Here is a 17397-nt window from a genome sequence, read left to right on the forward strand (position 1 = left end):
AATCTAGACTGTTGAGACAGACAGAAGGCAATTTGGACTACGAGACAAAACCTCATTTTCCCAGGAACTGTCAAACCATCCAAGTTCCAACCAACCCCTCCAAATCCACAGTGGTATGGCAATTTATAATGCAACTGAAACAAGAGGAGGCAAATTCAGCTATGGGTCTTAGACAACAGATCCCCCTGGGCAGGACCCTGCCTCTGACTGCGGCTGAGGGGCAGGGGAAAGGAAGGGCCCCAGCCCATGGGGCTGAGTGTCCATCTGTCAGTAGAATTCCCCTGTCAACCTGTTCAAGTCCCTTTTCAATCTGTTCAAATTCAGTCTCCACTATATCCAATGGTAACGAGGGCTGCAGCCCACTTACATCCCCTGTAAGACACATCTTCGCTGGTTTAAAGCCTGCTGCTGGTTATTTCATCAAGTGACAGTTCTTGCATTACGAGAAACAGCAAATATATTTCCCTGATTACTTTCTCTAGATCTCTATCACACCTTCTCTTCCAAGCACTCCTTTTCCTAAAATGAAGCTCAAGGTGAAACAGAAACCCAGTCAGAATAATAATGAATAAATCTTAAACTTAAGGTATTCTAAGCAGTGATTTAAAAAAGCAATGTATTCTCAGAGACCAGACATTTGATCTTTTCACATTTTTATTTTTTGTCCCTTTAGACACTTTTCATGCCTTCACTTTGTTCAGATGGACAGAGAGTATTTAAATCCTGCAGACAGAAAAATTGAGCCATGAAAATTAGCCTGTTATATAGAATTTTAATTCATGTTAGCAGTAAAAGAAACAATTCAAATGTATTATTATTAAGAATCTCATGCAGGTCCTATAAACATCAGCCCTGTAACTTCCAGCTAGCCCTCTCTACATCAAAATGTTCTATATAAATTAGATAATAAAATACTGCTATACAGTGCAAGATCTGCACTACTGGATACCCTGGAAGCATTCCTCTGCTCTCATCTGAAATGCAAAGTGTTCCCTAATATGGAAAAAATAAATCCTCTCAGTAATCTATTCAATACCTTTATCCCCAAGAAAATGAACATCATGTGGCAGTCAGCATTCCTAGCATTCCTTTTTTGTTTTATTTTTAAATTAATTTTTTTCCTGCTGTAAACTATTTCAGCTGGAGAAACAAAGAAAAACAGTGGATGTAAGTGGGCCGTGGCTACAGTAATTTCTCTTTGACTTCTTTCCTTTTGGAAAAGCCTCAGAGTTCTGTGAGTTACACATCAGTGGAAGAAAATTAAATACATTTTCCTCTATTAACTTATTTAGAGAAGGTTTCTTTCAAATTATCTTTTCTTATTAAAGTAAATTAGAAAATTGTCAACATATCTGGTTAGTAAATGCCACATTAATGCTGATCTTTCCACTGGAATTACAAACTGCATTTCATCCTTACCATTACATTAGTGTATGTATTTAGTACTTTTCGTGACCTATCCTGCCATGAACATGCTTTTATACAGAATAATTAAAATACTCTGAATAAATTACTTCTGCTGTTTCCTTGAGCCCTTCAGTGTTCCTGTGCAGGTATCTTTCAGTGGAGGGTGGAAAGGCAGAGGAATTGGTACATTGGTACATTGACCAGCTGAACAAGACAGCAGGTGCAGCATAAAGAGGTTTCTCCCGATACTTTGAGCAGGGCTCCTCTGTATGCAGATGTGTGCTGGCTCTGTAGTGGCACAGGCAATGCTCAGCCCCCACAACCTTCTCTCCTCTCTGCAGTCACAAGCCACAGCACCACAAGACAACACACAGAATATGAACCCATTTAAAAACCATGGATGCTGCAGGCAGAGTAACAACAGATCATAACTGAAGAATATAGGAAAGAAACGCAGTAAATGAAATGCAAACAACTTTTCTGCATCTGCCTTCAAAATATATCTCTCTGGAGAGGACAATTCCTGTAACTGCAGCATTCACGTTCTTACAGAAGTGTTTCCAAACCTTCCTTGGAGCAAAGAGCTAAAAATGATGAATACGGAAACAAGGTTTTGTTTTACGTCGACTGAATAGCAAGGATGTTCTTATGGAACACCTACAAATATACATTGTTCACAAAATTAGTCAGCTGAGCCAATTGAAGCCAGCCACTTGAGCCAATTAAAGCCACAAGAACATTGCCAAAGCTGCACACTATGTCGGGGTGGATTTTATAAGAAAAGGGAAGGATAGTGGGGTCAAATATTGCTAGTTCACTATTGTTTTATAGAGGGAAAGAAAGGACACTAGACTGGCGAGGTACTACACAAAAGGAGCAACAGCAGGACCTGTCTGGAAATTAAACAAACAGAAAAAAAAGCCTGCGGAGGCGAGCGGAAGGGACTTAGGCATTCATTCACAAGAAATACCAGTTTCGAAGCCATCGCTTACGGGGCGCAGTTCCCTCCACTGCGCGGGCAGAACTAAAAGCCGAGGCAAGCCCGACGGCCTTCTGCCCCCGCGGGGTTTCTGCGGGACGGGCACCCGCGGCGCCTTCCCCGGGACGGGACGGGGACGGGAAGGGAAGGGAAGGGAAGGGAAGGGAAGGGAAGGGAAGGGAAGGGAAGGGAAGGGAAGGGAAGGGAAGGGAAGGGAAGGGAAGGGAAGGGAAGGGAAGGGACGGGACCACTGTGCGAGCAGCGCGCCCCGCATCCCCACAGAGCTCTGCGGGCAGCCCCCGCCCGGCTCCCCCCGCCCCGCTCACCCGGCAGCGGCGGCGGCTCCTGGGGGCGGCTGCGGGCGCTGCTGGAGCAGCCCATGGCGGGGCCGGCGGGCTCTGCAGCTGCTCCCGACGGTCGGGTCGGGTCGGGTCGGGTCGGGTCGGGTCGGGTCGGAGCGCGGCGAGGCGAGGCGAGGCGAGGCGAGGCGCGAGTGGCACGGCCGCCGGGCAGCACCGACCCACGGAGCCGGGGGGGCGGCCCCGGCGATGGAGCCCTAAACACTCCCCCAGCGCCCAGCTCGGGCCACGGCCGCGGCCGTCCCTGCCCCGGGGCGGATTTCTACGCTGCGTGAGAGTGCCGCAAGGTGTGAGCGAGCGGCAGCAGGCGGGAAGGGACTGCAGGTCCGTGCGCCCCAGGCTTTAGCCCTGGGAGTGCGCTCGTAAACCTCGCCAGCAAGCTCTGAGCCACGATAGCTTCGACTAGAGGAGACCCATAGGCCGGGTAAGAGAGTCCAGGTCTGGACAGGGATATTATACGGACTTGGAGGCCACGCCGACGTTTGGCGTGAATGTGGCTGAGCTTGTGAACCTGAGACAGGGTGTGGGGTTTCTGTAGGGAACCCCAGAGCGGACCCGGCGAGAGGAGCAGCAGGGCTGGGTTATCTGCGCTGACCGTCTGTGGTATGGGCATCCCGGGCGTGCGCCCGTACGCACGCAGCAGCCGCGGCCCCCCGCAGCCCTCCCTGCACACAGCAACAGCTGCAGGATGCATCCGTGGGACGGGGAGGGACAGAGCCCCGGGGCCTCAGCAACGCGGAGCAAAAAGGAATCCCGGGTTTACAGAGTCCTCTGGGTTCAGTGACCGCCTGTAATATCCTTACCATCAGCCTGGTAAAGGTAAAATAAAGATAATATTTTATATTTGCATATAGGCAAATCAACAGATGTCCAGGAAAGTTGAGGTGGCCTAAAAACTTCCCAGAGTAAGAATGAAGAATCTTTGCCATGCATTTGCTTGCATAAGCAGATAATGTATTTATTGCACCCAAGACATATTTGATTATGTCAGATTTACACTAATCACACGTTCTTCTAAATGAACAATTTTTATCCACCCAGAAATTTATTCAGACAAATCATATTGTATTTGGACATTTGTCCAGGGTTTGTGATGTTCCACAACCAAGGCAGAGCAGTAGCAATAACGCAAATAATTCCTTCAATAGTTTCTGCTTCCTCAGTTCGAGTTAATTTTCAGAATGCTTTTTAAAAATAACAGAAAAAGATCCACTGTAGGCTCTATAGATTTCCGTGGCTATATATAAGATTGCCGTGAGACACTAGACACTGAAATGCTGGTAACTTTTGGATTAGCAAAATGTTGCTGTGTGACAACGAAAACAGAAGTGCAACAAAGGGCGTTGCAACATAAAAATTAATTTCAGAAATATTTAACATCCATGCTGCTGGTGTGAAATCCTGACTGCTGTGGTGGGAATAAGGTCAGTTCCACGCACAGCACGTGGGGATTTCCCTGAACAGCACAAATGAAGACACTCAGGCATCACACTGTTCTGCTGCCAAAGGTAGGAAATAGAAGTGACTGTGACTGTGAAGGAGTACTGACAGCTGAGGAAGCCTGACATGCCAGGAAACAAACTTGATATCCCACCTTTCTTCTGTGATCCTTCAGAGAACAAAGTAAAGAAGATGGACCACCAGGTCAGACTCGTCAAACACTGGGCACTGAGGAAAATAAAGAAAGGAAAGCTACATTCAGTTCATTCTCTTGCCTGCAGAGCTTTGTACCTGCTTCCCTCCCTGTCCTAACCAAATGATGAGTTCTGCAGAGTGCACCTACCATCCAGTCTTCTTAAACAGCAAAGAAAGGAATTCAAGGTTTACAAGGCCAGAGAGAGGGAATATGAGAGGGAGCTCTCACGTCAGCGCCTATTGGCAGCAAGGCTCACCGCGGGCTGCTCTGTACTTCACGTTCTTTAGACCGGCCTTGGACAGGATACAGGAACAGAAATGAGAACCCAAGGGCCATTCGGCAGGTGACTCCCACGATCACTAAATAACAATGTCACGGTTGTGCCTCCTCCTGCATGAAGTAGAAGTTGCATCTTTTCAGCAGGAAAACTGGACATGACAGAGCCAGTGCTGGAGCTGGACACAGGCAGGGCCATGCCAGAACGGGGCTGCACCTCAGCGTTTCAGCTGGATTGCCACGGACCAGGCCGGGCTTGGACAAGGTGTGCCCTCTGCAGAGCATTCAGCACAAACACATTTCCCCGGGGTAACTACAAGCTGCCTGTCTGCCACTCTCCTACCTTCTGGGAGCACAGGATGGTACAGAGCTTGTACAGAGTTGTAAAGAAATTCATGCAAGTGATACAGTGACTGTAGCATGATGCTGGCAGATGAAAATCCTTGGCTGGATTTCCATCCCATCCCTTCCTTTGGGCAGGGCACCTCTCCATATATTCTATGCCTTCTCTAATCCAAATCACCCTGGTGCTGCCCCCAAATGAAGGCAGAGCCAAAGTAGCTAAAAAAACCACCAAACCTTTAGGAGAAAATAAACAAAACAATTATATTGAACTACTTATTTTATTCATGAATACAAATTGGGGAATTAAAATTTAATGTAAACTATGAATACTCATGGATAGCTGTATATCCAGAGGTAAAGGAACAAATACCTATGACTTCTTATATACAATCAGCAATGCACTTCCAAAAACAAACTTAGGAAAGATTTCTCTAAGACTCTGATAATTTTTAAGCTCTCCAGGCCAGTACTGTATGAGCAAACTTGTTGCACTCATTCCGGAGCTCACTGTTAAGATTTTTGAGTATTTTAGCTATTATTCCTACTGCAGCTATTAAATTTATATCTACATTCTAATAGTCCCAAATCCTGGGACTTTCCAAATCACAGTGACTTTTCGAAACATTATGTTAATCAAGAGTTTTCTTTCTTGTGACTTCTCAGCTCTTTGGCTATTCTGTACAGAACGACGAGTACCTAAACAAGTAATAAAATATCCTAAATTGTTTACTGTGTCAAGTAATTCAGGCCAAATGTTCCACTGATCCAAATATTTGTAGGTCCATTGAAGGCTGTTCTGTGATGCTGATTTATGAACTTCAGAGAGCTGCCTTCGGAAACAACTATTTTTGTTTTGCCTGGCATAGCAATGACCTCAAAACTCAGCTCCTAGTACATGCATAGTAATTTCCTGGAAAGGAGGCAATCTGAAGATTTTCTCATGAAACTAATTACTATCTTTAGAAATCTGCACCTGTGGATTTCTGCACAATTTGGCCCTTAGAAAATGCAGTTTCTCATTGTACTGGCACTGGATTTAAGCTGGTTACACATATAGGTATACAAGTGTATGTATTTATACATGTATATATTTATGTATGTGCATACACACATGCTTCTTAGCATGCTTTTACTGGCTGAAAATATATCCAGGTCTGCAGATATCCAGGTGTTCACAACAGACAGTATTTAACCTTAAGGCTTTCCCTAACGAGATAACCTTTCTGCACCTGACCCATTTTCATCCACAACTCCTCTCTTTCTTTCCTTCTTTTCTCATAGTAAAACTGCTTCAAGGGTGGCTGAGGAAAGGTTTTAATTCTGATCTACTGGACCTGTACCTTGCTGGGATTCTGAATTCCCAGTGATCTGAAACAAAGAGCTGCATTTGTCTGCTTGACAATACAGGGGATGGATCAGTGCACAACCCTGTGAAAATCAGATGAACATGTTTGCATTTGCTGTAAATGCAATGATTATCAGGGAACACAGTCTGTCACTTTTAATAGCCCTGATACACAAAACTAGAGAATAATGGCTGCAGGTGTTCACACAACATTGTTGTGTAATTGTGCAGAGACTTGACTAGACTATAAATCAAAGCAGGATTGTATTTTTTGCATATTTTCATCCTTTTAAAAAAAGGATGTTCTGTTCATACTGGTAAAATAAAGATATAGGCCTAGTTTGTCAGAAGATCAGTCTTCTTTTTTGAATTGAATCTCATCATTCAGGGTTAGTATATGACCTGGGGCACCTGAAGGATGGCCATAGACATACTGTCCCTCTTGCAGCAGCTTTAGCAGAGGTTACAATTTGAAATACCCCCAGTCACACCACACATTTACTGGAGCTTTCCTGGTAACCTGTTACTGTCCCAGGCACCTGGCGGCTCTGACAAGGAGCAAGTCCTGAGTTCTACACATTGCCTGCTGACGCTCAGGGGAAGGGGCTAAACAGGGGCCCAGCTTCAGATGTTCCCTGGCTGCCAGAGTGGTCCCCACTTTCTCTCAGGATTATCAGCACTACCACTTCAGCTTTATAAAGACTTCAGAAGTTCAGAGATTTTAACAGAATGATCCATCCCAGACTGTACCATAGGGTGCCCACATACTGCTCCTTTTTCAGACTTCAGAATGATTTTTCATCATTCTTCTCTTTCTTTTTTCTGTTCTCTCTAACTATACACTGTCTACAACAACACACATAATTAGCACACAAGCCTGTTTTCTTAGCACCTCATTTTACTTTTCATTTTCTGATGAGCAATGAGAAAAGCTGATGATACTATTACTACTGCATTTGTGGGGGCAGTGCTTGGGGTCCTGTAACAGAGACAAGTTGCTTTGGGATTTCTCTGCAGAAAGGCATGCTGCTTGGGTGAGCCCACATATGCACTATGTCCAGCACTGATTCCTTGCAGCCAAACTGCTGCAAGAGACCCCACGGTTGATCCTGACCAGCTCCATGAACTCGCTTGTCTGTCCCCAGGTATGTGTAACCCTGCCACCATAGTTTGTTTGCTGGTACACTGGCATTGGTATCAGTGCTGCTGCACGAGATTCCCTTGATGCTTCAGGATTTTAGCTTGTATATTTTTCAGATATTTGCAATCCTTAAATTCTTTAGGGTATAACTCTAAGCTCTATACTGTTAGCTACTGTCTTCCCATTTTGGTCAGACAAAACAATTCCTCTCTAGGCCTGGGAATCAAAGAACCTTTCTGTCTCAGGCCCAAGAAATGTAAAACAAAAGTGAGTTGGGGGGAGCAAACTTGGGGTAAATGACTTCATTGCCTGAACTGGTAATTGGAAGATTAATTCCCAATAGGCAAGTGGACCAAACTTATAAAAGTATGAAAACCTGTGACACATTGTCCATTTTTTTGGTGTAGCCCCTGGGTGGGCTTTGTCTGCCCAAAGTGTACCCAAAGGCCCTTCAATAAATAAATATAACCACTTTTTATTCCTTTAATTTTGTCTGGCCTCTGTTTTTAATTAATCCCAACAAGGCATCACCTTGACTTCCCTTTTTTAGATACGCTGAGTTGGTTTCATTCACCCAAAATGATGAAGTTGCTTTCTAATTTTTGGGATAGATCAATGTTCTACCAGTGACTTTTCTCGTAGTGCTCTCACTCTCCTACCTCTTCATGCTCCTAACTGGTGCTTTTTTACACAACCTTGTCAGCATTTTAGTGGACAAGAGCGGTGGAAGAACTTCAAGACCACTGCCCTCTGGATTAAGTTCTCCCTCTCTGTTGGAAACCCTGCTCCTGCCCTCTCACCAAGCAAGCAAAGAGTTAGGCCAGGGTAAGGAGTGGTCCTGCTTTCCCCAAGTACTCTGCATTCCCTGCGTGCTCATCTTCACTGCCGAACTGAGCACAGCCTGCAGAGCCCCAGAGGCAGAGTAATACCTGACTCAGCCCCAGAAGGGCTTCGTCTCCCTGGCTGAGCGTGCTGGGGCGGGCAGGGAGGCTGGATGGGACCACAGTGCCTGCTGTTAGTGCCGGGAGAAGGAACACTTTTTCCTGGGGTAGCCAGCTGCTCCCTGGGTTGCTCCATCTTGAGACTTGTTTGTTGGAGATGGAGACATTGTCTGCTGCTTCCCTGCCTTTCTTCTATTTCTGCTGTATCACGGCCTCGTTGTGGAGGGGAGCTCAAGATCCCTGAGGGTGTTGAGGGTGCCTGGGTGCCTTCCTCCATTCCTTCATTCTCAAACAGTGGCTGTCAAGGCCCATCCACTCCCAGCTGCTGTTTTTAACAAAACAGTGGCTGTATAAAATTGTTTAAGGAATTTTAGTGGGGTCAAAGCCTTTTCTTCTACTATAATTTTCATCTGATTTGGACGGGTCCTTTGTCTTTATAAAGGACATTTTATGGACCACAGACGGCCAGGAGAGGCCTTCACAGAAGAGATTGGGAGGGTGAGAGACAGTAGTGCCCGTTTCTGCATGTATTCCCATCACCCCCAACCCAATCCTTATTCCATCTAGATTTAGGGACAGAATGTGGCATCCAATGCCAAAAGCGTCTGTCAGAAAGTTCTTTCAGAAATGCAGATAATTTTTAAAAGCACATTACTGGAAAGAACTAGTTTTATAAACGGCTAAGGAAAGTTGTTCTCACCTCACGTGAGTGGAGGCTGCAAGAGTACCCTTGGAAACAGCTGCCTCTCCCGGAGCCATACATGACTCCTGCATCTTGCAAGGTGACATAAAACCTGGAATAGTCAAAAGGAATGGCACCGAAGAGTTCACAGGGCCCAATGAGTTTTATACTCCTTTGACAGTAATTTCAACAAGAACGAAAGATGAATGTTTCACCAGACCAGAACCAACCAAGTAAAAGTACAAAGACTTAAAAGCAAAGTCACAGTTTGATGGAGAATAACAGCAATGCACCTGAGGGCTGGGACAAGGGGAAAAAGAAGAACAGGAAAAGAAAGAGACATAGAGTGGAGTTTACTTTTCAGTCACCAAAGAAAATTTTGAAGTATATTTCAAAATTGATTTAATCATACTCTGTAAAGGGATGGATTTTTTTTTTCAATAAAAGAAATTGGACTATAGAGACACATAAAAATGTTACATTTTTATATTGTTATTTATATATTACATGTATAATTTATGTGCTTAACAGAGACAATATCCCTGGAGAACTCTGTCTTTAGAGACAGACCAATGTCAGAGTTTCACTTGTGATATTTCAGCTCCACTTAAGTTTGGTAACATTTTTTTTCCAACATACCTTTGTCTCAGTGTTAGATGTTAATTTAGATGCTTAAACTGATCTGTCAAAACCCAATGTTGTTACCCAGAAAAAAATTATTGGGACGATGGTTTGCATTTTGCCCAGAGGCTGCCTGTCACTGGGAAGGTTATCCTGTTGGAAATCTTTTGGTTAGGTCTGTGATCATACATCAGAAAAAGTTACCATGGAGGTAGCCATACCAGGAGACGAGCACAGCATTATATTGCAATAAATTATATCTCTTATTTGAAATAATATCTATCAATACAAGCATACTAGAATAACTGAGTCCAACATGCTTTTTCTTGGCTTTTTAGTTTGTTTCTCCATCTTCCATATTGATAAAGGCATCACATTTCCTAAGGCCAACAAGCACAACACTTTCCCATGCTTGTGCTAACCTGAGTGAGTCTAGCAAAGCCCCTATACTAGTTTTGTAATTTCATAATAACTGTACATGCTGGGGTGCCTTTCTGGTGCAGTGTCTTAAGAGCATAAAGTCACACTAGCAGCAAACCTGTTGTCCTGTGGCTGGATCCCTGAGCATCCTCTAGGAGGATATCCGCAACTCACGCTAAGAGCAACCACACTGCACATCCCTGCAGGTGCCAGCTGAGCTGCTGCTGCTCTCTGCTCCTCCTGCGCCAACCTGGGATGCTTGTTCTAGGGTGGACAGCACCAAGAACAAACGTCCTCGGCCTGAAAGTGGGAGCCTCATGTCGCGGCCCTGGTCCCAAACAATGCGATGGGTGTGTGCTCAGCGAGATAGTGTTCAAGTTGGTGGTTTCCAGAGTGCATGGGGGGGGCAGGAGGAAGTTTCCCTGCACTGTCACTCTGGCACAGCCATGGACTGAGCTGCTTGGGGATGAGCTAAGGACACTGCACAGCTGGTGGGAGTGCAGAGCTCTCAGGTGTTTCTCCCGAGATTCAGGTGGTTTTAAAGTCCTTTGCCTTCTGAAAAGCCCTGAGCCAGATGCAAGAATGAAACTTGAGTCTTCAAGTTCTGATTTCTCAAGGTTGTGCGCTTCGTTTATTATTTATCTTACAATTCTTTCTGTGCCCAGCTAAGATCTGTGCAGCTGCTTGGGCATCTGACGACTCCCCCCACGCTGGGAGGTCACTGCCTCTTATACCAATTATTACGTGTTCTTTATTTATAGTTACTTGCCAATACCTACTACCTGTACTAAACAGGTCATCTCTACTCTGACCCAATCTCCTTAAATTATTTGTGCCACTGTCACTGCAAAAAATGGAGTGAATGAAGAAGAAAGAGCAGCATGGGACAATGCCCAAAGTCCTCCATCTTGCTCCCATCCACTTCCATACTAAAGAACCCAAAACTACGATTTTTCACTCTGTGATAAGCTAAACTACTATCTTTCACACTCTTGTGGCCTGTAATTCATCTCTCAGTGTTGGAAGGCTTTCCCATGGACTGGGATCAAAGCCAGTGTCTTCCTGGGCTCTGTGCTAGGGTCTCAGACCCCCTGTCCAGGTCTCAGACTTCTCTGCCAGGGTCCCTGTCCCTCCAAGGTGACCAAAGGGATGCCCTGGACTCTGACACAGAGCCATTGCCCCGGCAAACCAGGGAGCTGCACTGAGGGCACCCAAAGCTGAACATGCCAACACAGGCAGCGTCGGGCTCCAGTCTACTCCCAAGCTCAGTGGCTGGTTTCTTGCAAGAAACTCGTGTGTCTGCTCAGGCTCGGCCTGGGGCTGTACCCCATCGGGACAGGCCATTCATGCAGAATTGGGGGCCTGCCAGGGGCTGTCGTTCAGGGCAGAAGGCAAGTGCTGCTGCTTTAGCGAGGCAGTGTGCACAGTGCACACAGCAGGGCCTGACCACCACGTGCCCCCTGTGCTGGTGACTTGCAGTGCCCAAGAGATTTATTTTCTCCATCCCATAATTTTCCCCATCAGCCTCGTGTCAGAAGTGACAGTCCCCAGGGACACGGTTCTGGTGATACCCCACCTGAACTGCTGTGTTCAGCTCTGGAGTCCCCAGCACAGGAAGGACATCGACCTGTTGGACTGAGTCCAGAGGAAGCCACCAAGGTGATTAGAGGGGTGAAGCACCAGTGAAGACACTGGTACAGGTGCTATGGATCCTCCCCAATCCCTGTGAGGTATTCAAGGCCAGGGGGGATGGGGCTCTGAGCAACCAGGTCTAGCAGAAGATGGCACGGCAGCAGGGCTGGAACCAAACGAGCTTCAAGGCCCCTAGGAATCCGGACCATTCTGGGATTCCATGATGAGAGGCTCAGGCCACTACGGCTCTTCCCGCATCAGCTCCTGAAGCCTTCCGTGAGGCTGCGATGTGCACTATGCATTCAGACAACCGGCGCGGAACGAGGGAAGCGGCGGAAATGGGAAAGGGCGGGAGCCAGCAGCCAGACGGGGACACTCTCGGAGCCCGCCCCGCGGCCGAGCCCGCCCCTCGACCGCGCCCGCCCCTCGGCCGAGCCCGCCCCTCACTCCAGCCCCGCCCCTCAACCGAGCCCGCCCCTCGACCGCGTCCGCCCCTCAACCGAGCCCGCCCCTCGGCCGAGCCCGCCCCTCGGCCGAGCCCGCCCCTCAACCGAGCCCGCCCCTCGGCCGAGCCCGCCCCTCGGCCGAGCCCGCCCCGCGGCCGAGCCCGCCCCTCGGCCGAGCCCGCCCTGCGGCCGAGCCCGCCCCTCACTCCAGCCCCGCCCCTCGGCCGAGCCCGCCCCTCAACCGAGCCCGCCCCTCAGCCGAGCCCGCCCCTCAACCGAGCCCGCCCTTCGGCCGAGCCCGCCCCTCGGCCGAGCCCGCCCCTCGGCCGAGCCCGCCCCTCGGCCGAGCCCGCCCCTCAACCGAGCCCGCCCCTCGGCCGAGCCCGCCCCGCGACCGAGCCCGCCCCCGCGGCCGAGCCCGCCCCGCGGCCGAGCCCGCCCCTCGGCCGAGCCCGCCCCTCGGCCGAGCCCGCCCCTCAACCGAGCCCGCCCCTCGGCCGAGCCCGCCCCTCAACCGAGCCCGCCCCTCGGCCGAGCCCGCCCCTCGACCGCGCTCGCCCCTCAACCGAGCCCGCCCCTCGACCGCGCCCGCCCCGCGGCCGAGCCCGCCCCTCACTCCAGCCCCGCCCCTCACTCCAGCCCCGCCCACACACGCCAGGCCTCGTCCCTCGTTCAGGCAGGCCCCACCCACATTAACCCATGGGCCGCCCCGGCTAGTTTGACCACGCCCACACCGGACGAGGCTCCGCCCCGCCCCTGGCCCCCGCCGTGGTTCGGGCGCGCTGGCAGCCGTGGGGCGGGGCGCGGTGTGCGCGGCTCTCGCGAGACTTGCCGCGGGCTTCGCGCGGTGCTTGGTGGGAGCTCGCCCCTTTCTGGCGGCCCGGCCATCTTGGCTGCGCGTCTGCGGTGAGCGGGGTCGGGCCGGGGGCGCGGGGGCCGCTGCTGGCGCTGCTGCCGGGTTCTGACCGCTCCCCTCCTTCCCCCTGTGTTCCAGGTACCGCCCGACCCCGCGCGAGGCAGCAACATGGTGGCCGCGAAGAAGACGGTGAGTGAGAGCGGGGCCGCGCCGGGCGCACGTGGTGGCGGGGCGGCCGGGCGGCGCCGTGGTGCGCCGGGGGGTCCCTGGCATGGCCTGGGTTGGCGGCCGGGGGTGCTGAGGGGGCCCTGGGCACAGCCCATCGCACAGCCCTCAGAGCTCGGACCGAGCTCTTCTGACACTGGCCGCGCCCCTCGGCCGCCTGCCGCCGGGCTCGGTGTCCTCGGGTCCCTCCCGTGCGATGCCCCGGGGTGCTTGCAGAGCTCCTGAGATAGCTGCAGCAAGGAAGAGGGAGTGCCGAGATCCCAGAGCGGGTGGAGTTAAGATTTTACCTTTCTTGCCATATTCTGGTCTTTCTCTTGGAGTGGCTCTGACATATCTGCATTTCTTAGTCAAAGGTGGTGATTTTGTCCGTCAAATACTCCTAACCTGTTGTCATGAGCATCACGCTCCCCTGTTGTAATATCAGCTTGATATTGCATAGAAGTACTTCTTTCTGCTGCCCCATGTAGGGTCAGTGTGCGCCCTGGGGAGAGACAGACTAAACCCGGCTTAGATTTTTGCAAGGCAGAAGTGGTATTTACTGGGCCTTGACTAGCTGAGCTTGACAGATACACGCAGATGTCACTGATTTATGTAGATAGCAACAACACTGCTTTGAAATATATTTGCCCATTGAGAGATATGGGGGTAAGAAAGAACTTTCTGAGCTCTTGAAAACATAGTATCAGCAACGCCCCTATCCATTTTCTTATACTCAAATAATTGACTGGCCTTTCTTATTCTATGTTTCAGAGGGAGATTGTTCATAGAGAGATTATGAAAAATGCATCTATTTGAAATTCCTCTATTACGTTGTCCATTGTTTTGAAAAGTGTGAAGTAACACAATAATGCTTTTTTACATCTTCAGAAAAAGTCCCTGGAGTCCATCAACTCCAGGCTTCAGCTGGTTATGAAAAGTGGCAAATATGTGCTTGGGTACAAACAGACCCTGAAAATGATTCGTCAGGGCAAAGCCAAGTTGGTCATCCTTGCAAACAACTGCCCTGCTTTGAGGTAAGCAGATGGGTGAGGAAACAGTTCTGAGATGGGTTCTTTGTACAAGTGCCATGCATGCTTTGTGCTAATTGCTCCAGAGACTTAATACAGTGGGCTTTGCTGGCATGCTCTAGAGTACTCTGAAATAAAAGTGACAGGTAGTTTGCTGTGCAACGATTTCAAGTCTAGAATGTTTCCTGGTGTGTTTCTAGCTTTCTGATTCAAGGAGTTTGCACTAGAGAAAGTATTGGAAGCTTTTTACACTTGATAGCATTCACTAAGGGTGTAATGGGGCTAAATGCCCATTTTTTTCCCAAGTAGCGTGTTGGAAAATAATTTTACAATTGGGAAAACTGATAGCTGATTTAAAATATTTGAACCACACAAAATTTATCAAAGGTAGTTATAAATTCAGGGTCCTGGCCAGTGAAACTGCTTTTTTGAGAATGTAATCTGTGCTAATGTCATGACATTTTCCTCGTTGAATATCTGGGCCCTTTTTGTTGTCAAGGGATATTGGCAGGCTCAAGAAAACGTAAATGTGAAACCCGGAAATCAGATACTTGAGGAATAGCAGGACTGTTGCAGTGGGCAGCAATCCCCAGTATTAATGGGGATCCCAAAATGCTTGGGAAAGCAGTACTGACTGCTAGACTCTCCTAGTGAAAGTCAGAAGAGAGGGCAGTATAGGTGGACTTGTTTTAAATTAAAATACATGGTTCCTTTTTCAGCTGCAAAACTGTGTCTCCATTCAGCATCTGGCCACCACTGGCCATCCGCATTAACTCTCTTAGTTTATGCACTTTGGCACAGTTCCTGTGGCTTTTCAGAGGTCTGCAACTGCTGAGTCCTTCTACCATGTAGAAATTGAGCCTGTGTAGGAACAGCCTGAAGGGTTTGTTGTTACAAACCTTCAGGAGACATCTAAGGTTCCTCAGACACAACCCTGGAGTGATTTTGCCTCACAAGAAACAGCTGTTTTGCTCTGGGTGGGAAGGAAAAGTGTCTTAATGGTTTAAGTGTGGAAGGAGTTAAAGCTGCTCTCTTTGCATTGTTTGTGGATCCTGTTAACACCTGGTTTTTGGATTTCAGAAAATCAGAGATTGAGTACTATGCTATGCTTGCCAAGACTGGTGTCCATCATTATAGTGGGAACAACATCGAGTTGGGCACAGCATGTGGAAAATACTACAGAGTGTGCACACTGGCCATCATTGACCCAGGTAATTCCCTCCTGCAGTGTAGGGACCAAACGAGGTGTCTGTGGATCCTCTTTTCTCCTGTGAGTAGCAGCACTGAGCAAGGAATGAGCGGGAGTGATGACACACTTCACTGCCTTTTTCCATCAGCTTTAACACTTAAAATTTCCTCTGACCAAGATCCTGTTCTTTTGTGAGTCCTAGGTTCTTAGAACCTGGAAGGGCTGCTGCTTCTCTTGCACTTAGCTTTTACTGCTGAGCCCTGTGAGCATTTTGTCTACTTGTCTGTCTGTAGGGAGGTTTCAGTGTCTGGAAAGAAACTGTATGGGCCCTCTTTGTGAACCTATCAGGTGGGACATGAGCTTGCACAACATACTGTTTACAACAGCCCTGTTTGACTGTTCTTAATCTGAGACAAAGAACTGTGACTTGTCCTGCTTCCCAGAATAATATATAGAAAAATAACCAATAGGCAGGTGGATATTCATCAAGGGAATGAAAATTATGTTAAACACTATTTTAAAACTGTAAGTTTGTATACAATTTCTTTAGTTCGGTAACAGTCTTTGTCCCAGAGAGTTCAGATTCCTTATATAGAGTGTTAAAGTAGGTGACTTCCTATCCTCTTTCCAGAGTGTTTTAAGAGAAGACTCAATCCCGTGTTCTGTTTATTGATCAGAATACATACACATAGGTTTAATGATTTCTGTAATAACTTTAACCAGCTCTTCCCCAAGTCACAATGGTTTGAATTTCCTAGTTCTTAGAAAACTTAGCTTGCTTGTATTTTAATAGTAGCTGTAAATTTAATTTTCAAAATGTCACTTTCAGGTTTGGTTTTGGGTGGGGTGGGAGCTGCAAGTAAAATCCTAATGCTGTGTAGCTGATAATGCGAATATTCTCGCTGTCCTGATATTTCTGTGATCAGGGGAGGCTAGACATTCGCTATAGTAAAACTATGCATTGTGTCCTCCAGGACTAGATTGTTGTTTTAGTCCTGGCTTTGTAAATGCTGGTGACAGGTGCATAATTACTGGAAGATACTGTATTTGGAATAGAAAAACACATAGACACGTATTTTTATAAATTTTATCAAAATTATTTGCTTTTTTCCCTAAGTAGACTAACTGTTGCTTTTAGGTGGTTTTCTTTTTCTAGAATCACTGTGGTGATTTTTTGGGTTGGGTTTTTTTTTTTTCCCCTTATTTTTATTCGTAAAAACATCTTTCTGTGGGTCCCCTTGTAACAATACGTATTTGTTTTGCAGGTGACTCTGACATCATTAGAAGCATGCCAGAACAAACCAGCGAGAAGTAAATGCTATAAAGGTGTTATTTCTACAATAAAATTGGCTACAGATCCCTTTTAAGAAAAATTTGTATTATACCTTTGTTGGTTTTAGGGAACAAACTGTATAAATGAAGATTCATTACCACTGCTGTGCTTCCTGTTCTGTTAGAAATAGCCTACACGTGGCAGAATTTGCCTTTTCTTTCCGTAGGCGATACGGATCTTGAGAGGTAAGTGAAGGAAGGCTTGATCATGGCAAGTATGGTGCCAAATCCCAAGGGTCCAAGGGCTTCCTTACCGTTTGCTTTTGGAGGGCTAATGCAAACACGAGGCATTACGTGAGGGACAGTAGCAAATTTGGGATGTTAGTGGGGAGCCCTAAAGGTTTACTTACATTAAAATAATTCACTGTTTTTACCAAGTGCATCAGTACTAATGTGCTTTAGTCCTTTTGTCTTTTCCTTCCAAGAGTACCCATCTGTAAAAGGGCAAACAGGATATAGCTTCTAGATGTGTAACATACACTTTCAATAAGATACTGGTTAACTTCACAAAGCTGTTTTTAAATCAGTAGCGTTTATTTTAGTTCTCTGAAGATACTG

The 17397-nt window shown here is 47.5% G+C and overlaps 1 protein-coding gene and 1 non-coding gene across 2 annotated transcripts; both read left to right on the forward strand.

Annotated features, from left to right (window-relative positions):
* Positions 1–13009: 13009 nt before the first annotated feature.
* RPL30 (ribosomal protein L30) lies at positions 13010–16880 on the forward strand. The gene is made up of 5 exons (XM_040060611.2): positions 13010–13136; positions 13225–13275; positions 14179–14324; positions 15399–15529; positions 16773–16880. The coding sequence occupies exons 2-5, from the start codon at positions 13255–13257 to the stop codon at positions 16820–16822; spliced, it is 348 nt and encodes a 115-aa protein (XP_039916545.1). The 5' UTR covers positions 13010–13136; positions 13225–13254; the 3' UTR covers positions 16823–16880.
* LOC120764407 (small nucleolar RNA SNORA72) lies at positions 16395–16529 on the forward strand. The gene has a single exon (XR_005704213.1). It is a non-coding gene; the product is annotated as a small nucleolar RNA SNORA72 (small nucleolar RNA).
* Positions 16881–17397: the final 517 nt, after the last annotated feature.

The sequence above is a fragment of the Hirundo rustica genome, chromosome 1 (genome assembly GCF_015227805.2).
Source record: "Hirundo rustica isolate bHirRus1 chromosome 1, bHirRus1.pri.v3, whole genome shotgun sequence".
Taxonomy (NCBI): Eukaryota; Metazoa; Chordata; class Aves; order Passeriformes; family Hirundinidae; genus Hirundo; species Hirundo rustica.

Bases quoted from the DNA above. Each gene is read 5' to 3' on its own strand.
- RPL30 (XM_040060611.2), top strand. From the start codon at position 13,255: ATGGTGGCCGCGAAGAAGACG. The intron at 13,276-14,178 runs GTGAGTGAGAGC...TTACATCTTCAG, and splicing joins TGGTGGCCGCGAAGAAGACG to AAAAAGTCCCTGGAGTCCAT. The intron at 15,530-16,772 runs GTAATTCCCTCC...TTTGTTTTGCAG, and splicing joins ACTGGCCATCATTGACCCAG to GTGACTCTGACATCATTAGA.